At 53.8% G+C, this 21,294-nt stretch overlaps 6 protein-coding genes across 6 annotated transcripts; 2 read left to right on the plus strand and 4 right to left on the minus strand.

The window, feature by feature from the left end:
- Nucleotides 1–643: 643 nt before the first annotated feature.
- AB675_10672 (V-type proton ATPase subunit B) lies at nucleotides 644–2,420 on the minus strand (the record flags this gene model as incomplete). The annotated part of the gene is made up of 5 exons (XM_018139460.1): nucleotides 644–1,804; nucleotides 1,849–2,010; nucleotides 2,059–2,114; nucleotides 2,167–2,251; nucleotides 2,313–2,420. 5 exons carry the CDS (start codon nucleotides 2,418–2,420, stop codon nucleotides 644–646), a joined length of 1,572 nt encoding a protein of 523 aa, XP_018000749.1.
- Nucleotides 2,421–3,421: 1,001 nt separating this feature from the next.
- AB675_10673 (uncharacterized protein) lies at nucleotides 3,422–3,904 on the minus strand (the record flags this gene model as incomplete). The annotated part of the gene is made up of 1 exon (XM_018139461.1): nucleotides 3,422–3,904. One exon carries the CDS (start codon nucleotides 3,902–3,904, stop codon nucleotides 3,422–3,424), a length of 483 nt encoding a protein of 160 aa, XP_018000699.1.
- Nucleotides 3,905–4,744: 840 nt separating this feature from the next.
- AB675_10674 (uncharacterized protein) lies at nucleotides 4,745–6,244 on the plus strand (the record flags this gene model as incomplete). The annotated part of the gene is made up of 1 exon (XM_018139462.1): nucleotides 4,745–6,244. The coding sequence occupies one exon, from the start codon at nucleotides 4,745–4,747 to the stop codon at nucleotides 6,242–6,244; it is 1,500 nt and encodes a 499-aa protein (XP_018000611.1).
- Nucleotides 6,245–9,789: 3,545 nt separating this feature from the next.
- AB675_10676 (GTPase-activating protein GYP5) lies at nucleotides 9,790–12,547 on the minus strand (the record flags this gene model as incomplete). Its single annotated transcript, XM_018139463.1, has 4 exons — nucleotides 9,790–9,894; nucleotides 9,948–12,209; nucleotides 12,287–12,451; nucleotides 12,503–12,547. 4 exons carry the CDS (start codon nucleotides 12,545–12,547, stop codon nucleotides 9,790–9,792), a joined length of 2,577 nt encoding a protein of 858 aa, XP_018000886.1.
- A 3,330-nt stretch (nucleotides 12,548–15,877) lies between these two features.
- AB675_10678 (Meiosis-specific APC/C activator protein AMA1) lies at nucleotides 15,878–17,254 on the plus strand (the record flags this gene model as incomplete). The annotated part of the gene is made up of 1 exon (XM_018139464.1): nucleotides 15,878–17,254. The coding sequence occupies one exon, from the start codon at nucleotides 15,878–15,880 to the stop codon at nucleotides 17,252–17,254; it is 1,377 nt and encodes a 458-aa protein (XP_018000788.1).
- Nucleotides 17,255–18,317: 1,063 nt separating this feature from the next.
- On the minus strand, nucleotides 18,318–20,906 carry AB675_10679 (U3 small nucleolar RNA-associated protein 5; the record flags this gene model as incomplete). Its single annotated transcript, XM_018139465.1, has 1 exon — nucleotides 18,318–20,906. The coding sequence occupies one exon, from the start codon at nucleotides 20,904–20,906 to the stop codon at nucleotides 18,318–18,320; it is 2,589 nt and encodes an 862-aa protein (XP_018000742.1).
- Nucleotides 20,907–21,294: the final 388 nt, after the last annotated feature.

Genomic DNA, 21,294 nt, shown 5'->3' on the forward strand with positions numbered 1-21,294 from the left:
ATGCCCGGTGACTGAGGGGCAGTCGAGTCTCACGCCGGCAACGCGCGGTCGTTCTTGCAGAGGGCTCCCTGGTAGGCGAAGTCCCAGGAACCTCTGGCTAGATTCTGCTTTGCTGAGAAGCCCGAAAGCCTAAGTGCGGGGCTGGTTCCGGATGACCGCAGCTTCAGCGCGAGACATTCAACTCGCAGCATCTGGTGCAGAACAGACCAAGAAACATATCCAGGGCAGCTGAGTAGCAGCGATGAGGTAGTTTGCCTTCTGTAGGCTCTCAGATGTTTCAACATAAGGCACAAGGCAAAGAATCGCCTGGTCTCTGGAAGTACAGCCAACCACGATGCTGTCTGGAGGGGATTGTGGGACTCGAGCGATTGCGTGCTAGAATAGAGTGATTTTGTTTCGTACGGAGCGGTGCCGCACTGCAAGATACCCTTGTTAGGCCAGCGAATTTGACCCGGTTGATAGAGATTTTTGGCTCTTAGAAGGGCCAGATCCTCGATGCCTCTATTGCCGACTGATTGATGACCTTGCTTGCGCCGTACTATACGTATATCTTGAGTCAAACAATATCATCTTGGACGCTAGTGCTTGCGAAGACAGGACGCGACCACCCACCAATACATGCGAACCGTTGAAGCTCTAGCACTTAGTCGTCCATCAAGTTCTCGGTCTCGCCATTCGTCTTTGGCTGCTCATCCTCTCCGTCATTATCGTTGTCCTTGGTGTCCTTGTTGCCCTTCTTCTGATCCTTGTCCTTGTCTTTCCTCGAGCTCTTCCGGCTGTAGAACTCGTCCAGCAATTTGGGATTGATTCGATTCAACATCTCTTTGGGGAAAATACGCAGCAATGACCAGCCAAGATCGAGCGAGTCGAAAACAGTTCGCTTGTCATACGGCGATTGTGCAATGAACTGTCTTTCGAACTTGTCCAAGAATTCCAGAGCAAGCTTATCTTCCGATGACAAGGCCTCCTCACCGACGACAGCCTTCATCGAAGCGGCGTCACGACCAATGGCATATTTGGCGTACAGCTGGTTGGACACGTCACCGTGGTCCTTGCGGGTTAGGCCTTCGCCGATGGCGGATTTCATAAGTCGGGAAAGTGACGGGAGCACGTTGATAGGCGGGTAGATACCCTTGTTGTCCAAGCCTCTGTCGACGAAGATCTGACCTTCTGTAATGTAACCAGTCAGATCTGGAATGGGATGCGTGATATCGTCGTTAGGCATCGTCAGGATGGGAATCTGGGTGATGGACCCGTTGCGACCTTCGACACGACCGGCTCGTTCGTAGATGGTCGACAAATCAGTGTACATGTAACCAGGATAACCACGTCGGCCAGGAACTTCTTCTCGGGCAGCCGAGACTTCTCGAAGAGCGTCGCAGTATGATGACAGATCGGTGAGAATGACGAGGACGTGCTTCTCGAGCTGATAAGCATAGTATTCGGCAGTGGTGAGAGCCAGACGAGGAGTGATGATACGTTCGATGGTCGGATCATTGGCCAAGTTCATGAAGAGTGTGACACGCTCCATCGAACCGTTCTCCTCGAAATCGCGTTGGAAGAAGCGGGCAGTCTCCATGTTCACACCCATAGCACCGAAGACGATGGAGAAGTTGTCTTCGTGGTCATCGTGAACGCCCTTGTCGGCTTGCTTGACGAGACCAGCTTGCCGACAGATTTGGGCAGCGATTTCGTTGTGAGGAAGACCTGACGCAGAGAAGATAGGGATCTTTTGTCCTCGAGCGACCGAATTCATGCAGTCGATGGCTGAGATACCGGTTGAGATCATTTCTTCAGGGTACACCTGACGCCATTAGACAGCTCAGAGAAACCACGGAATACACTCACTCTTGCATATGGGTTGATAGGGCTGCCGTTGATGTCGAGGTAGTCTTCTGCAAGTACCTTGGGGCCTTTGTCAATAGCCCTGCCTGAGCCATCGAAGACTCGGCCCAACATGTCCTCGGAGACACCAATCTTCAGACTGTGACCCGTGAATTCGACTTTCGTCTGCCTAGTGTCAGTCGAGCTGCGGCCATGGCAGCAGAGTGTCCTCACCTTCTTCACATCGATACCTGTTGTGCCCTCGAAGATCTGCACCACGGCTCGATTACCTAGAGAGACTGGTCAGACTGCATTCGCTCCCTGTGCACCACAATGTCGTACCTCTCGCTTCGAGGACCTGGCCTGATCTGACCTCGCCATCGGGTAGGGTCAAGCTGACGATTTCGTTGTATCTGGGGAATTTGACCTATCATTGATATGGTCAGAGTAACGTTCTTGTGTTGGGGTGCAGCTGCGCGGTGTCATACATTGTCAAGGATGACCAACGGCCCATTGACACCGCCGATAGTGTTGTACTTCAATCGAGGTTTTATCGAGCTCATGCGAGGGTCGTCAACCTTAGCAGAGGGAGCCATGACCGCAGGCAGAGGCTATTCGGGGAATGAGGTAGGAGGGCGATGCTGCACGACAGCGCTTGCGGTCGCTGAGGTGCTCGGTGAGCCAGCTGCGAGCTCTTCTGTGTTGTCTAGCTTAGTTGACGTTCAGAACGAAGATGTGACGGAGGTAACTGCTTGTGAACGCTGCATAGATCAGCTCCTGCATCCAAGCGTTCTTGCTTCTTTCGAAGAGCTCGGAGATGCACATCTCTATCGTCATTCAGCCAATCGGAGTTACTATGGCACCTGCACCTGGTTCTACTTCTTGGCAGGGCTCCTTCCGCTGGCTTCAAATATTAGCCGCCGCTTGTCCTGGCTCCCTCTTCCATGATCTTCATCCAAGCATCTACGTCGAGCTAAGCTGTCGACCTTGCACTCGCTGCTACAATTACCACATGAGGTTCTTTCGCGAGACCTGTCTTCCGACCCAGGCCCAACGCAAGCCTCATACTATACATGCCTTTTGATCTCCAGGTTTCGGCAGTTCTTCATGCCCACGCCTCATGTACGCTTACAGCTGCCTAGGTAGCTACTGGTCGGCTTCGCCTCCCTCTAGACTGCTTGACGAGCGCTACGATGGTGTCGATTGCATGCGTTGTGCGTCGACAGGATTGTGTGGCAGAGCTTGACACTTATTCGCATTAAAGCATCACTCCCTACGTTCCGAGGTCATTTCGGAGAATGGTGGAAGTGTTCAAGACTCTGAGACAGCCTGAAGGACGCTCGGGCGGAATAGCTGGTGTCCGTGTCGCGGCTGTCGCGCTCGATTCGTAGAGTATGCAGCAGCGCGGTTCTGTGCGTTTCTTGGAATCGCAGCCAGTGACGGCCTTCTCCCTCCGCAAAAATGCTAAGTGAGGCGTGAACCGGATCCGCTTTCTGTATACCTTAGGATAGATATATCGTAAGAGCTGTGACCACCATGCGAACCTCGTCTTTCGCCTCATCGCGTAGAACCCGCCGTCAGGGTGGTGACCGTCTTCTCAGACCGGCTCCGCTCTGCCTCCAAAGACAATTTTCCACCGCACGACCTCCGCAACCTCCAAACCTTCGTCTTCAGACCCTTTCGGCCATCCTCGCTCTGCATCTCCCGGAGTTTCTCTTCGCCTCAGCACGCCCAACGGCGTCCCCAGCTTCTTCACCTCCCCCACCAATCGCTGATGCTGTCCCACATACAAGTAGACCTTCTTAGTCCATTTCGTGTCGGCCGCAGTATCTGTGCTGGCGTCGTACAACGGAAATTCGAGGCGGCCTATTGGTGTTTGAATTGCGTTATCCGAGGTGCTGGTGTTGGTAGATGGGGAGTCAGCTGTGGGGAATGGAGCGTGAATCGTCCCTTGTATCTCGAGGATGGCGAGACCTGATGGGGTCCGAAGAAGGGTAGGAAGCGGGTTCTCAGGTTTTCTGGGTGCCGTAGTCGAGGTAGGAAGAGCTTTTGGCGTGAGGTGGAGCGGGAAAGAGGGCATGGTTCTGATCAGCCGCGTAGTGGTCGTCTCCGGAGAGCTCAAAAAGGCAGAGCCTGACCAGTCAAGCAAGACGATGTTCGTCAATCTACCACGAGAGGAACAGGTCGGCTTCACTGGAGTATCACCACAATGGGTAGTAGAAGACAAAGTAGAAAGCATTGGTCGTCAAGACCACTAAATTTGCCTTGTTGCCTTATGACGCCTTATCATGTCAGTACAACCTCCCACGTGTGGGTTTGGCTTGACGCGTATCAGTCCTTACTGCGAAGCGTCCGTATGCTTCGTCTACAAGGAAAAGCTGGGATCTCAAAGCGGCTTGAAACGCGGCCATCAATGGGGAGGGCGCTGGTCAGTAGGAAACTCGCGCAGCCAATGTACTATCTTTGGAGCACACTCGGCGATGCTGCAACATGACAGCACGGAGGAGTGTTGGTACCGAACACAGGTCGTCAAGTGAAAGCCTCGAAATTTGACAACTATGCTGGTATGCTGCATCAGCACATTTTCAACATCCTTTTACCTTGAAGTAATATGCGAATTCTGCTGGGCTGTTTCCTGTCGCCCTGGCTACCAAGTTACCACTTGATTTTGTTTGGTCTGGACATCACCACCACGACACGTTTCATTTTGGCCTCACTTCCTCATATTTTGAGCGTCACCTAGGCGCCAGACAAGTGACCCGCGTTAGACCAACAGAATAACTTCACAACTTGGTAAGAGACCTTCCGCACCCATGATCTTCTTCACAAATAGCGACACCTTTGCTCTTCCATTGCAGAATTGCAGGTCTTACAATCTCGCGCACTCTCAGAGACACGAGACACGGAATTCTGACCAAGTATGGACAGCTCACCTGTTTCAGCTGCGGCCGGCAGCCCACTCAACCCTCAAGCGAACGACTTCGTGCCTGTCGACGGCAACGACCAGGACAGCGCGTTTCAACCTCCAACGAAACCTCGATCACGGTTCGCGAACTCACCGGCGGATCAAAAAGGGTACTATCGACCATCGAAGAAGACACGTCGAGCTCCCAGCAAAAGTTTCAAACTGAAGCACGGCGGCATGTCTGCGTTACCACCAGCCGAGTACAACCTTCAAGAGCTCCTCATTCGCAACAATCCACAGCTCAAAGGTACTGCCAAAGCTGACAAGTCGGTCCGCGGCCATGAGACACCTGTAGCTTGGGATAGCGTTGAGCAAGATGGCGAAGATTCGCTGTTGTCCGTCGACACAGAAGAATCTAACAGTGGCGCAAACACCACCATCGTGCCCGATGCGTCAAGTGCAACCAGCAATACCCCCCAGTATGGCCAAGCTCTTGTCTGGAAATCCGAGAGAGTCAAAGCTCAAGAAGAATACCAGAGAGTTCGCAGTCGTGTCAAGCCAATCGCACCAGAGATGTTCAAGAAGCAAGCCTATCCTAGTGGTCAGCCTGCCGGTGTCTTCCCTCAGAACACCACGGAGTGGATGGAGTTCAAGTCGGATGGCACCAGAGCTCGCCTAAATGAAGTCACCCTGAGTCTCGACCAGATGCAGGCACAGCTCAACGCCGCCAGCAACATGAACAGAGACGGTATTGGCAAGGAGAAGCGCGTCATCTTACCAGCTTTTGGCAATGGCCCAGGTCAGAAGAGTCTGGCCGATGAGTTCAGCACGGTCCTGAGTCAACCCAGCATCTGGTCTTCCAATGCCGCTGATGCGCCTCAGTCGGACTGGCCGAGTCAAGCTGAACTCCTCGAGCACGGCGACCAACGTGGATATGATCAATTCGGCAATCGCGTCAACCGTTCTCTGCCTCCACCACGCGTCCCAGCTACTCACTCCGAGATGTCCTTTCAGGAGCAGAACTTTGTGCGTGCCCATCCGTTGGATCAGGTCGGCCCTTATTATTACAACCAAGAGGGCAGACTCGCCAATCCACACCCAGATGCAGTCGAGGAAGCCAACGACAAGATGAACAACGATCCCATATTCGAAGCCAATGCCATGCACTTCTTAGGTAGTGCGTTGATGGACGAGATTGGTCGTTACAAGCGACCTAAGGTGCCTGATTGGCAGGAGAAGGAGCGTCGTCAGAAGGCTGAGCTATACTCTACTGCGTACGGCGCAAACTTTGGCCCTCGTCCAGGTGTCTTCGATAGCATTGAGGCAATGACTGAACAGGAGACCCGCGTCCGCCGACACGCTGCTGCCAACGGTGTTCCTGCATTGCTGTCGTGGCGCTATCACGGACCAGACATTTTCGATCCGAATGTTTCCGTCTTCGTGGAACCAGACGGTACGATGAAGCGCTACGATCATCTCGTTGGCTGGGTTGATCCATATCCGGGCCGCAAGTGATTATGAGACGATATCGCCCAAGTCAGCGGAATGCATGTTAACAAAGCGCGACGTTGGACAGCTTGAACAGTGTCTGAAGTCAGGAAGCACGGCAGATTGATACGATTGAGATGCAAGATGGTTCTCAGGTTGTATGACAAGGATAGTCGCACCTAGGCATAACGTTCGAAGGAGCTTGCACACAGGAGGTCCAAATAGGCTGCTTTAGTTCGATGCCAGATACAGAATAAGGTACCTTCCTCGATTCTTAAAACCTCCTTGTTCCGGACCTTCAAGTCCTGCAATCTCTCCTGCTGAATGGTTTTTGAACATCATCTCAAGGTCGTCGAGATGCAATGATCTTTTCCCAGCTACTCACTGTTTTATAATAGCTTGAACCATGGCGTGTCAAAGAGGTGTACTACCGGCTAGCAACCCCGGCTGCACCCTTTGTGCGGGGGAGCTTTCAGCGATTCACGTTCACGCCACCAATTGCTGATCTTATGATGGGGTAGAAAGTCAATATACGAGAGCAACCTCGGCTCTGACACACCGTGACGGTTAGGGCGGCCGTTGCTTCCATTGAATCCCCGAGGATACTCAGAATGTTGGCTCCCACAGAGTGTATGCTCTGGGACCTGAGACGGCGTCGAGATCGCCGCCAGCAGCCATGGCCTGTAAGCACGGACTGCTCTCCCCAGATGTGGTAACTAACGAGCACAGTAACAGCAGCTGCGGCAGTCGCAGGCGGTGCCGCTATTGCGGCGTACCTCGACGCGAAATACCATCTACGCCATGACTGGAAGTATGGCAACACCTCGACCCAGGTGTCGACGGCAATGGCCTTCCTCGCAGAGAAGATGGCCCAGGACAAAATGCTGGTGTATACTATATTCGAGGACCGAGCAAACACGCCTATGGGAGATGTCACGTTCCTCGAGTTCGAGGGTAGGACGTGGACCTACAAGCAGTTCTATCATGCCATAACACCGGTTGCGAACTGGCTGCTCAAGGACCTTGGCATCCAAGCCGGAGAGATAGTGGCCATGGACGGCGGTAACAGTCCGGAATACGTACTGCTGTGGCTGGCTCTGGAGGCCCTCGGAGCGGTCCCAGCATTCATCAACTGCAATCTCACAGCTGCACCGCTGATCCATAGTGTCAAGCTCTGCGACAGCCGCTACCTCCTGACAGACATCCTACAACGAGACCTCGTCCAGCCGCACGCGAACGAGCTGGCAACCGACGGTATCGAGACACTATACTATGACCCAGACTTCTTCAAGACCCTCACAGACACTTCGCCGCTCCCGGCCGAGCGACGGAAGAACATCAACCCACAAGCCCTTAGCTGTCTGATATACACATCTGGCACCACTGGCATGCCCAAAGGCACCATCCTGAACCGCGGCAAAGAAATCAACCTCACCCGCGCCACCGCCGAATATTTAGGCCTTGGGCCTAAAAGCAGAATGTACACCTGCCTCCCACTCTACCACGGCGCCGCACACGGCCTCTGCTTCTGTCCGATGATTGGCGCTGGCGGTACAGTCATTCTCGGCCGCAAATTCTCCCACAAGACATTCTGGCCAGAAGTCCGCGCCTCGAAAGCAAACATCCTCCAGTACGTCGGCGAGCTATGCCGCTACTTGGTCAACGCTCCCCCCACCCCACTCGACCGGGACAACTCAGTCGAGATGGCCTGGGGTAACGGCATGCGACCCGATGTCTGGGAAGTCTTCCGAGAGCGCTTCGGCATCGAGTGCATCAACGAGCTCTACGCCGCCACCGACGGCTTAGGTTCCTCCTTCAACGCCAACCGAGGAGTCTTCTCTCGCAACGCCATTGGTGTGCGAGGCGCTTACTGGCACTATCTCAATGGAAGCCTCGAAAAGAGGGTGTACATCGACCCAGACTCGCAAGAGATCCTCAAGAATAAGCAAGGGTTCGCCACGGTGGTTAAGGCCGGCGACGCAGGCGAGACACTCTACTACATGGATCCTGCGGCGCCCGTCTCGCCTTTTTCTGGGTATTACAAGAACGAAGCCGCAGGAAACAAGCGCATCATTCGGGACGTGTTCAAGAAGGGTGACATGTGGTTCCGGAGCGGCGACATGATGCGTCTCGAGGTATACACCCCGTTTTCCCCGTCGCCACGCATACTAACGACCCTGCCCACAGCCCACCGGAACCCTGCACTTCGTCGACCGCCTCGGCGACACCTACCGCTGGCACAGCGAAAACGTCTCCACCAACGAAGTCGCCGACACGCTGGGCAGCTTCCCTCAAATCGCAGAAACAAACGTCTACGGCGTCCTCGTGCCCCATGCTGATGGACGCGCGGGCTGTGCGGCTATCGTGCCCACAGCAGACATCGAACCTGACTTGTCGAACTTTGATTTCGCCGCGTTGGCGGAACATGCGTTGACTAGGATGCCAAGGTACGCGGTGCCGATCTGGGTGAGAGTAGTGCGCGAGCTCGAGTATACAGGCACGATGAAATTGCAGAAAGGGCGATTGCGGGGCGAAGGGGTGGATCCAGCCGTCGTTGCACTGACAGGCGACCGCTTGTTCTGGTTGAGCCTGGAGGGCGGACTTATGAGCCGTTTGGCGAGAAGGAATGGGCGGAGGTCAAGGAGGGGAGGGTGCGGCTGTGATCCTTGATGAGCTGGGTATTGGTTCGTGGTTATTGTCAGGGCTGAAACCTTGACTGTCGGATTTGGACGCTGGACAGATAGAAGTGCTCAAACAAGAAGGCCAGTTTCCTCTTCTGGCATGTAGTGATGGGAAATGAAATGAAGTCATCTGGGTTACCTGGCGGAGATTTCAGCTTTCCTGTGAGCCAGGTCTCCTTCCACTTGCAGATTATTATCTTCGACTACCATCTGTCCAGCACGGACTTCTAAAGTGTTGACCAACCTGGACTGGTTTGACTGGCTGAGTGGCCGGCTGGCTGTTGTATTGTGTTCAATGTGTTGTACCTATACTATGTAAGGCGACTGTACCCTACCATCATAGCATCTAGGAATTGGACACAAGGGATGATCCGTCATGACCAGCTTTTCCAAGAGGTCCCCGTGCTCAAGCAATTGCTTTCTTGAACGCGACGGTAGAAGTCGTGTGGACAATCTTTCCATCACTTTTTGCTCTGTGCTTGATTCACAGTATGTGCAGACGTGTTGGCAATACGCGGGAAGAGTGTCGCCGACGAGACTGCACCTGTCAAGCGAGCTCATAGGCGCTGATCCAGCCATCTGCTCATGGTCTCAGGAGCAGAGAGTCTCTGCTTCATTCGCGGCCTCAGGTCAGCCCTCAATACCGAAAGGCATCTCCCTCAAGTCTATGCATACACAATCCCTATACTGCATAGTAAGACATATTTCTTCCCATTCGTGGCAAAGAAAAAGAATAAAGCGACCCATTGAGTGGCATCATGCAGAACACCTGGCGACCCAAAGCCTTGATGCCTATGCTCATAGTCGTTTCGTGGCCAAGGTCGTCTTCGTCGTCATAGTCATAAGAGCATCTCCATCCAGCGGCTGGCCGTACTCGTTGGTCAAGGACAACTAGTCTATTGCCTTGCGTATTTCGTTCCACTTCTGCTTGAGACCCTCGTGTTCGGCGTTGAGCTGTACGAAGAACGTATCAGCGTCTGTGTCTTTCTCCTTCTTCTCGATCGAGCAGTCTCACATCACGCAAGGCCGTAAGGGAAAAGGGAACGTACCTCAGCAAACTTCATTTTCATCTCCACGAGCTCTTTCTCCATTTCGGCCATCTGCTCTTCCATATGGCGATTTTCGTTCTGGACTTCGACGTTACGCTGCATCACCTGATCCATTGTCTCCTTGAGTCGCTCCTCAACGGTTCGAGCCTCGCTCTCGGCCACTTTTCGGAGTTCTTCCACCTGGACATTCAGTGATTCCTCGCGATCCGCAATCTCATGATACTTGACCTTCCATTTGATGAGCTCATTAGCAACTTCGATGTGATCGGCATCGGAGGCTTCGGCGCGCGTCTCGAACGTGCGAATACGGCCTTCCAGAGATCGAATTTGAGTCGCTTTTGTAGCTGAGTCTGTGCGTAAATCTTCGAGCTCCGTTTCGCGTGCCTTTTCCGCTGTGGTCTTCTCCTCCCACTCCTGTCGATATCGAGCAAGCATCTCCGGAGTCAGCTTGATCGCAGCAGCATCTTGAACGATCAAGTCTGCGCGGTAGATCTCGTTGTCGACTCCAGACGAGTTGCCGAAGAAGCCAGACTCCATAATGGACTTTGTACTGGGTGCGGAGTCGATGTAAACATCGAAGATCTTCTCTTTCAGGAAGGTGGTCAGTGCCTGCATGTCGTTCATCGATAATAGCGTGGTGACATTACGTTGCATCACAGCCATGCCGAACTTGAGGACGGCGCCCTCGAGGCCCTCGCACAGCAGCATGTCGTACACTCGCATCACCAGCTGCAGCGGGAATCGGTATGCAAAAAGTGTTAGAAACCATTGGGTGGCGTAGAGCTTTGGTGACACGCCCCTGCGGTTCAGGTGGCTGCACAGTGCTGGCTCTAGGTCTTCTAGCAGTCGTTCAAACTGGTAGAGATGCAAATGCAGTCCTGGCATCTCATGTATGAACAAGTCGCGAAGCTGATATTTGTTCATCAATCGTACAAGCAAGCAAAATGCTTCTTCCTCCGACATAGTGAACAGGAGTGGCATAATGATGAAGTTCATGCCTTGGGGGTAACCAACGTCGGTGTCGAACAGCGCATATGCTCTGCAGACATTGAACAACGCATCTTGCAGACCAGCCGCTGTGGTGAACTTTGAGTAGCTCGTTCTCGAACCCATGTCTCGCTTGATGACTTTCTCGAGCTTGACCAGTGCTGCAGCATCTTCTTTGGCCTTCTTCGCTCTTTCAGTGGCCAGCTGTACCTGTAGTCTGGTGTCTTTGATGGGATCTGACTTCTCTTGAGAAGGTGAGGGTGATCCTATAGGCAGATTCGCGCTCGTTGCCGGAGTTGACTTTTCAGACCTTATCGACGAGCGCGAGGATGCCACGGAGTCTTTCTCTTTCGACATACCATTGACGCCGTTCGCAAGCACTGGTGTGGGTAGTTCGCGAGGCTCGTCTGGTGTGCCTTTGATCTTCAGCGAGAAGTAGACAGATTCGAGGTCGTCATTCTTGCTTCCAGAAAGGACTTGCCAGATGACACCACGAATTGTCTGAGGCACGCCACTGGCAATCGCAGCGGCCAGCTCCTCTGGACTAGATCGCGACACGGCCTGCGGTCCTTCGTTGACAACTGTCTGCCAGAAGTCCCAATCAATGGGCAGTGCAGCATCAGTAGCGGACGCAGAAAAGCCAGAAACGGTTCCGGGCGCAAGAGTGGCGTTCACACTTCCTGGCGGCAGGGGCGTTGTCGGGGACATGGGCGAGGCCACGACCTCTTCTGCTGGTTCTGCTGTCTGAGTCTCGATACCTAGACCGACTGCAGGATCGCCTTCTTTCGGAGCTTCCGTGTTTTGCCCAGCTGCCAGCTCCTCCTGGAGCCGGAGCATCTTAAACTTGTCTTTCAAGGACTGTCTAGCAGGAGGTCGGCCTTCGCTATCCTCGAAAGCCTTCATGGTGAGCTCAGGGTTGCTGCCCAGAGTCGAGATGGAGGCGGCAGTATTCCGGCGCGCATCGCCAGTGGAAGGCGATCGACTTTCTTTGGGCGCATTTGCCGTTGCAGCTCTTGAAAACCAGCCAAATGGCGTGGACTTTTGTCTGGGATTGGCTGGTGCATGTACGATGGGAGGAGGCTGTGGTGAAGGTGCTCGAGCGTCGGATTTCCGTCTTGCGGCAGGTCCGCCCCATGGTACCGAAGGTAATGATGCAGAGAAGTTGCCGAATCGTGAGGGCCGCGCCTGTGGTTTTGGTGGTGGTGCGGGTGCCGATTCTTCCTTGGTCTCGAAAGTGGCTGTCATGGACTTCACCGATTGCTTCCTCGAGTCTGTCTGGGACGTGGTTGACGCTGTCCTTTCGGCGGCGGGCATGGGTTCGGTGGCCGAGGAGACGGGCTTCAGATCTGTACTCTCGGCGCGCCTTTCTGCTCGACCGATCCATTGGCGCCATGATCTGCTGAGGAGGTGTTGCTGTTTCGTTGGGAAGGCTGCTCAGACTCGGGCGCAGGTCGACTCGAGTCCGTGGGTGAGGTGAGCTTCGAGTCTAACTGCGAGTGATTGGCATCCTCGAAGTTCTGTGCCATAATCAGTTCTCGGTCCGGACGAGAGAGCAATATGGTACTTACCTCTTCCCTATCTGTGTTGTCCGCACTCGAAGGCACGGTATCCATGTTTTGCTGCCTGGCAGCAGCAGCTGCTAGAAGTGTATCGCGTGCCTCCTCAATGTAGACACTGGGCTGTCTCTTATAGCGGGTTTGCTTGAACGTGCGTTGGATCGTAGGTAGATTAGGGGTGAGGTGGTACCAATATCGAGGTCATCGAGCTGATAGACAGCCAGCCAGTCAGGTGTCGAAACGAGAGTACTTGCGGACCGTGAACACCAGATCAGGAGAGGTGACACGTGTGCTGATACAGAGGGTATGAGGTGATGCAGGACACAGTGGTGATAGCAGAGGTCGATTCGTTGAGTGAAGGTGAATACAAAGTCAATACTGTGCCTGGAGTCGTGGACTAAGGCGACGTGTTGAATATGCAGGTGTGTACTGTCCGGAAGAGGACGTCGAGCGTGCATCCATCTTCTTTTTCTGGCCGGGCAGCCCCCATCTCGGCTTCGATCCTACTCCACCCAGGCCGCCCCTTCCGCCTAAGACCTACGCCTAAACTCAACGCCCCCAGTCAAAGCCGTTGATGGGCTGTGTTTCAGATGCCCTCGTGCCCCTGACAAGAACGATGCATTCTTCTTGAAACATCGTACTCTCAAGCATGTCATCAACAACAATAATAATCTCATCCATGTACATTGATTTCACCGCGAGTGATATGTCCATCGACTTCACGGCAATCGTGTTGAAGGGCTCCAGGGCCAGTCTATCGCTGCACTGACTCATCCCTTGCCCCCTCGAAAGCGGGCATTTATCAACACGTGGTTGTATCCATGTTGACGCGCACGGTCTGCGAATCTAGGCCTGATGCGTTCCGCTACTTGTTCTCTACGAAGCATTGACAGGCTGACCATGCGAGGACAAGACATCGTCCCACCTTCCTTTTCTTAAAGGATCTAATGCTTTTAGTCGTTCAAGCCAGGTCATGACCTCAGTCTGCTGTTCCTCGCTCAGAGGAATGGCGTGGAGCCGCGACTCAAGGAATGCCAACTCCATCAACCCCTGGTAGATCCATTTACAGTCATCAGTGTCCTCCAACAGTTCTCGGACGAAATCCTGCTCCTGTCTGACATATTCCAATCGGTCTGCCGTACTCAGATTGGGCGCCATGGTTCTATGCGCCGTTTTGGGATCAAGAGTCGACATGAGGTTCTGATGATAGATCCACAGTGACTGGTCGTATGGATCGAATAAGGCCTTGTGAATGAGTGCGAGTTCTGGGAGTGGTCAGCATCATCGTCACAACGAGCCTACGGTCTCACCATCGTCCAGCATTTTCCGTCGTTCCTCGTCGTCAGCCTGCTGCTCCTCCAGAGTTCTTATGATCAGCTTCGACCGGTTATGCCATGCTGAAAAGTTGGACAGATTGGCTGAAATCATCTTAGTGGTATAGTCAAATTCCTTCCGTCCCATGCTTGAGTCCGTCAATGCTTCTACATTCGACACGACCATTCTGCGATAGCCCCAGCCATGAAAATTGCGGCTATCTTTACTGAGCATTTGTCCGACAAGACCCAGCTCGTGCTGCCACAGAGGTAACGACTGTTCCTTCGGTAGCAATATTGTGGACTGGTCAAGCAGCCACAGACGGTGGTTCCAGATCCAGTAGCACTTGGGGAACTTTAGAAGGAGTGGGAACAGGAACTGAAGGTCGAGCTGAATTATGTCCATGACTTGACTTTGTCGTTGGTCATCTGTCAATTCACCAGTGGCAACGCTGGCCTTTAGTTGCTTGAATTCGTTTTCGTATATCCGCCGACGATGATTCCATATCGTGTAGTATTCTGGGTTTTTCTTCAGCAGCTCTGCAGTCTCCTGTAGAAGTTCAGGCGTGAAGTCCTCCTTCTCAACCTGTTTCCATCAATTAGCGCCATCTCATCATGCCCTTCGTCGTCTTCTGACTTACCTTGGCGTCAATATCGCCCACAAGCTTATTATATTCTTCAATCTCCCTCAGTTCACGAGACCGCGCTGCCGCCGAGCGGTCGCCTATGGTGCTGCCTCGCGGAACTCCATGCTTTTGATGAAAATCAGCTATCAGTCAGTCGTTGATGCCTGCAGGGCCCTTACGCTCGCCATCGCGACAATGATGCGACTGCATCAAATATAGGGTTTCATAAACTCGAGATGCCTTCCGGGTATCTATGCCGTTGAGTGTTGTACAGAAAGGACGACGGGATAGTATCAGCAGGAAAGGACGGACGCCTGAAGCAGGCAACTGCGCCCCACATGAAATTCATTAGATATCGTGGTTTAAACATCGGATCCTTGCCTGTCTACCTAAGCATATCTGGTGTACACCAGACGATCATTATTCCGTCGTGCATCGACATCATGCAGTCGCCAGACCGATTTATTTCTCAAAGGCCGCTGTTGGGCAGGTCTGAGTCGTACCATACGAGTACCCCACCCTCTTCACTTCGAGGTCGAGAGCAATACCAACGGTCGAGAGACCCATCCCAAGATCCCTTTCAAGCCGTCACCGTGAGAAGAGCTCCAGTCTATAATGACAGCAGACACGCTAGCCGACTACGAGTACCTGTCTACACGCCGTCCTTTGTGCACAACAATGCTGGTCCTGTCAACATCGATCCGGGAAGACCTCCCGAGGCAATGAGGCATCCAAACTGGGCGGCATTTTAGTCGACTGGCTCCCTGGACACGGTATCGCTTGGTCAGCTACGAGGTGTGCCAACTAGTCGTGGTACTCGACTCGCCAGTGGTACGAATGCTCCCATTCACACGCCAGACTTCCTGAACAAGCCCAGCGATGAGGATCACATTCTTGCACATGAGAAGAGACTTGCTGTGGCTCTTGACATTGATCAAGCCTCTCGTATGCTGAGACACTCGTCAGCTCCTGTTCAGCACCCACCCAACAGCATCAGCTGGCAAGATGGACGATGGAAGCCTCCCGGCACGATCAAGGCGCCTGTCAAAAGGCGTGGTCCGGAGAAGAGCATCCCGAGCGTCGCATTTCGCGTTCTCGATGCACCAAACCTCAAGGACGACTTCTACTGTTCTGTGCTGGCTTACTGCAATACATCTCAAACACTGGCTGTAGCCTTAACGCACAAGGTGTATCTTTGGACCGAAGAATATGGTGTTCGCTACCCGCCACTGCCAACGACTCGATTGACGAATTTTGTTACCTCGCTGGCCTTCTCATCGGAGCAAGGCAGCAAGTCGATCCTTGCAGTCGCACGACATAGTGGCAATGTGACATTATGGAGTCTCTTTGAGTCTCGACAGCGATTCGAGATACCTCATCCGTGCCCAGCTTCCTGCGTCGCCTTCCGGCCGACGACTACCAAAAGAAGAACTCATACTGGTCGCGAAATGCCATGTGAGGATTTACTGGTCGGCGACGACAATGGCAGAATCTACTACTACTCCATCGACTGGCCAGATTCGGAGCCCGGATCTACAACACTCCTAGTGAAGCTTGATGCTCACCGACAAAACATCTGTGGGCTGGGCTGGGCCCCGGATGGCCGATGCTTCATCACTGGCGGCAATGATAACGTGGCTCTGCTGTTCAAGGCCGAAGATGTGCTTGCTTATGGGCTTGATCATGACATGTCTGGCCCAAGCCGAATTGAAGCTCGGCGACCACAGCCGGATTCGCCGCTCACACCGCCGCTTACTCCACACAGAGACGTTCCCAGAAGTGCTCAGCTAGGCCTTGACGCTATCGAAAGCTTTGCGACTTTGTCGCTTGATCTACCTGCTACGCCCCCAGCATCACCACGACGAGGTCGGGCCGAGATCAGGTCGGATCTAGGAAAGCAAACACGTCGCAGAGCGCTACGAAGCGACGCACCCCTTCTCGAGAACTCTCTTGCAGATCAGATGCTGCCAGGCATAGCCAACCTCCAGATCTATGCGTTTTATCACGCTGCCGCTGTCAAGGCGATAGCTTTTGCCCCATGGCAGCCGAGTCTCGTAGCGACTGGTGGTGGAAGCAACGATCGTCAGATCCACTTCTACCATACCACTTCAGGGACTGCCTTGGCTGTGATAAACGTATTTGCGCAGGTCACGAGCCTGATCTGGAGTACTACGCGGCGAGAGCTCGTGGCTACCTTCGGCTACGCCCAGCCAGACCACAGCATACGCATTGCAGTCTTCAGCTGGCCGGAGTGTGAATGCGTGACAAGCATTCCGTGGGACCGTAAAGCCAATGGAGAGATTGGCCGAGCGCTCTGGGCGATCCCGTACCCAGGTGGACCGAATGACGCCATTCCTTCTCGCAAGCAAATCGGCGAGGGCTTCGCGGCTTGGGAAGCGGTGCGCATCAGAGAGATGCAGAGGCGAAGGGCGGAAGCAGCTCAAGAAGAGGGCACACCGTCTCAAGAACGTGGTCGCTCTGCAGTCCGCACCCCCAGCACAACCCGCTCTCGGTCCACACCATCTACAATGTCTTCTCCAGCAGCGCGACGCCGATGTGAGCGTAGCCTTGCGCGTTCGACTGGTGTGCGTGCGGAGGGCGAGCCATGGGCGTCCAGGACGGAAGAAGAGGGGAGTCTGATCATTGCGTGCTGTGATCAGACGGTGAAGTTCTTTGAGGTGTGGGCTGGGAAGAGCACCGGCAATGCGCTGGGCGGAAAAGGCTTGGGTAGCGCGCCCGGTGTGTTGGGTGGCAGCAGAGTGTTGGAGGGCTGGTGCGAAGGGATTGGTGAGCTGGGATTAGGGCGTGCAGATGCTATTCGTTGATAACGGATGGAGAAGAGGGAATGTTGAACTATTATTACGTCGGGGGTGGGCGACCGGGTGTATCTGTATCGCGCTAATGTGAGGGAGGTAGGTTGGTTGGCAGAACAGATTGGGTATTGGTATTGGTACGCACTGAGCCAGGTCTGTACCTAGACCGGGCGACCTGCTCAAGGTCGTCTGATTCATTCGAACTTTCACGCTGTACGTGCCCCTTCGATATGCTGCTACGTACCTATCTTGGACTGGCCCGCATTTGATGACATTGAAAGCACCCTCGTAAGCCGTGCTCGACGCACAATCTTTGTGCGATGAGGCGAATATGGTAGTGAACATACATGGTGCTGTGCGGCGATTATCTTATTGCACATATATTCCCCTTCGCACTGGGCATGTACGATAACACTGCTTACTACAACGAGACTTTGACGGCTTGCTCGACGACGCCTGATGGACGTCGATGATGGCTCGCTACTGTGGCTACGCAAGCTGGTGCACACAAAAGACGATGCACTTACAGACCAACAGGAAGGAGTGTAGGAGGGTTGTCATCCGGCTTCGAGCAATATGTCTTGTCACCCGGTCTGGACAAAGTGTCGGCGTGTAACATTGGTCAACCGGCCTGACGTGTGGCCTTGGCTATCAACCGGTCTGCTGGAGGCCCACCAGGCCGATCAAGTTAACCGGTCTTGTTAGGAGTATATCCTTTTATGCATGTCAATCGGTTCTGTCGAGTAATAATCACGTCGCTGATGAAGTGGTGGAGACAACTGAGCCTCGCAGGTACGTAGTACAGGACAGTCGAGCATCTGTGATGCTTTCATTTGATGCTTATCAAGTACTTGCTCAGCATATCTTGATCGTGAACGGGAAGACAAAGTTGATCCGAGATAGATGCGTCTCATCATAGACGCCTTTTCCTGACACAATGCTGTCCAATAAACTTCCGTATGACCTGCCGTCGTCGATGCCGCGCAATATTTAGGTCCCTACTATCCACATGAGTTGATCCCATTGAAGCCTGATTCAGCAACGAAATATGCACACCTCTAGCATGGAAGGAGCACTACACCTTCCGCCGCTTGACCTTCGGCTTCTCCATCTTCTCTCCCTTTTCTCGCTTCTTCTCCTTTTTGGACTGGACGATGACCTCCTCTTCCTCCTCGACAGGCGCATCATGCAGAACCTCGTCACTATCCCCACTGGTCGCCACGCTGACCTCTCCATCATTGATGAAACCCTCCATTTCGGAGTCGTCCTCGTCATCTTCTTCCTCCTCTCCGTCCCGGGAGCTGGCTTCCTCATCGGAGTCAGAGGTGTTGGGTGTAGATGCGGAGCCAGATTCTAGCGATTCGTCATCCTCCACAGCTGACTCTTCGGCTTCGTCGTCGAGAAGTGCGCCATTGGCGGAGCGGGAGGAGTGAGACTCGTTGTCGGAATCCGAGTCTGAGGCATGGGCGATGCCGTTTGTGAGCGCTGCAGGCATTTCTTCTTCGTCACTGTCATCGTCCACGTCAGTGTCGTCGTTTGAGTCATCGGCCTGGCCCACGAGCTGAGCGAGATCTTTCTTCGCACGTTTCTTCGGAAGAGGACCGTCATTTTCAACATCTGTGTCGCTGTCCCAATTGTCTGCCTCGCCCTCGATGAAGACATTCACATTCCGTGTGCCGGACGCGCCACCGCCCAGCTCGGCGCGCTGCTCGGCAATTTCCCTGCGGAAGCGTAACTGCCCTTCGACCATCTGCAACTTGCCTTTTAGGAGGAGCAGACTTGGCAGGCCTTTCGCGCGCTGGTCGAGTGCGCGGTACAGCGTTTTTAGCCGATCTCGTGCATCAGTATTGCTGGAGATCGCAGCGCCGTGTGCTACGCACAGGTGCTGGACCCAAATTTGGAGGTGGCCATATCGCCCAGGCCTGGAGATGATGCGGTCGGCGAGCTTGCTGATGAGTGGTCCAGCGAGGGGAGGCTCAAGTCGAGTGATAGTGTTGCGGATTATGTCTGGATTGGAGGTATGGAGGCAGGCTTCGAGGAGGGAGCGATCATTGGTACGCAGAGCTTGAGTCAGGACGGTGCCGAGAGACATTCCTGTTGGGATCGTCAAGGCGCCGGAAGAGTTTGTGAATGGTGGGTTGGTGTCTGGGAAGGCGGATGTGATGGAGACGATTTTGTTGGAGGGTTCTTGGGCAGCGAGCAGATCGCCGAAAGTGGGAGTGTCGTCCGCTGGTGGCTGCGCATCAGAGCTGAGGACTTGGACTGTGGAGGAAGGTGCTCCTGCGGGTGGCGCGTCCGCCATTTCCTCGTCCGACTCGACGTCTGATTCAGCTTTTCCATCTGCGAGATCGGCACCTGCCTCATCTTCGCTGTCAGCTTCCTCGTCATCGCTACTTGAGCTCTCGATATCGATGGCTGCTTCTTGTGAGCCTGGTACGCCGAGACCGTTGGTCACCACAGTACTGGACTCGTCGACGTAGGGCTTGCCCATATCCTTGACACCATTTACGTTCGCTGAGCCCAGGCTAGCGGCTGATCTTGACTGTACGACCTCCTTAGAGCCAGCAAAGAGTAGCTCGCCGGACCCGTCATCCTGCCAGCGGACTTTCTGGAAATTGAGGTCAACTCCTCCTGTCACTGATGCCAGTATTATCTCGCCGCCTTGTATGGATGCTGCAAAAATGGGTGTCTGCTTTGACGAAGAGTCAATGAGCTTGACCTGAGCCACCGGTTTTTGCGTGAGATCTTTGCGACTTGATTTGAGGCCGTTCTGACTCTGTGGTGGCGCGAAAGGCTTTGGAAATAGCTCGACTGTGCCGTCCTTTCCCAATGCAGCAAGCAGTTGCTGATCTTCTTCGGCGACGACCGAGACGTCTCCTGCATCGACAGTGAAGTTTTGAACACCGCTTTTCGATAACAATGTACGAGACAGTCGGCCGTTTGACCTGTACATGTTTATGTATCGTTCACCATCCGCAGCGAGTATTGAGTCGCTGGACTGGTAAATGGAGTGTATTGGCTGTGCCATCGAGTCGAACGTAGGTGTCTCGGTATGGGCGGACTTGTCTGTATACAGTAGATGCGGCCTGCTCGACGCACACAGTATCGCTGACGAATCGAGTATGGGCGCTAACGTCTGTATCGAGGACTCGGGCAGTGATATGCTCTGCAGTGCTTTTTTGCTTACAACGTCCCACTGCACCAGCCGACCATCGCCGCCGATACTCCATAGGTTGTTGGTGTCTTCGGCGAATTTGAGGTCGAGAATTCCTCTTTCGTGCTGTCCTTGTAATTCCGCCACAACCCGACCTTCAGTAGGAGCAAAGAGACATATTTCCGATGTGCTGGTGCCGTAGGCCAGTAGTACATCATCCTTCTTCCGGCTCTTACTTGGCTGCGTACCGTTGGTGTGCGGACGAGTATGGCCCCAGTCCATACATGTTATTCTGCTGCCAGCCTTGCCCGCATGCTGTGACCGCAGTCGTCCCGTGGCAGTGTCATGTATTCGTAGCTGCTGTGAGTCGAAACTCTGTATGACGGAAGCAAAGAGCCGGAGCTGCAGGCGGGAAGGTGCGAACGAGGATTTCAGGATCGAAGATTTCTGTGTTGTCGAGTTCGTGGCAGCAGCGACTTTGGCGGTCGAGGTGGGCTGCGATTTGGCCATGCTGCAAACAAGTAACGTGCTGCTTGAGGTGCTGGACGTTGAGGAGAGGCTACAAGACTGCAGCGCTTACATCTCGCTCTCCGAAGCCAATGTCGAGTCCCTCCGGAGGCCTTCCTTCAACATATCAGATGTTTGCTGCAGTCGATAAATTATTTCGTACAATTGGAGCACTCGACCACGAACTTTTTTTACGGAGCTGCACAGGTGCCAGCTGTGCACGCTAACTCCGCACTGGCCTAGCCTAGGTATGACCTGAACTGTCCATACCTAGGTACATTTTTATCCGCACACGTTTCAACTGTTCACTTGTCTTTCCACTACCCAACTCGACGGACCTACCTCTTGCTGAGCGACCACGTTTGAATTTCAGTTGGGCTATTTACCACAG

The sequence above is a fragment of the Cyphellophora attinorum genome (assembly GCF_001299255.1).
Source record: "Cyphellophora attinorum strain CBS 131958 chromosome Unknown Contig11, whole genome shotgun sequence".
Taxonomy (NCBI): Eukaryota; Fungi; Ascomycota; class Eurotiomycetes; order Chaetothyriales; family Cyphellophoraceae; genus Cyphellophora; species Cyphellophora attinorum.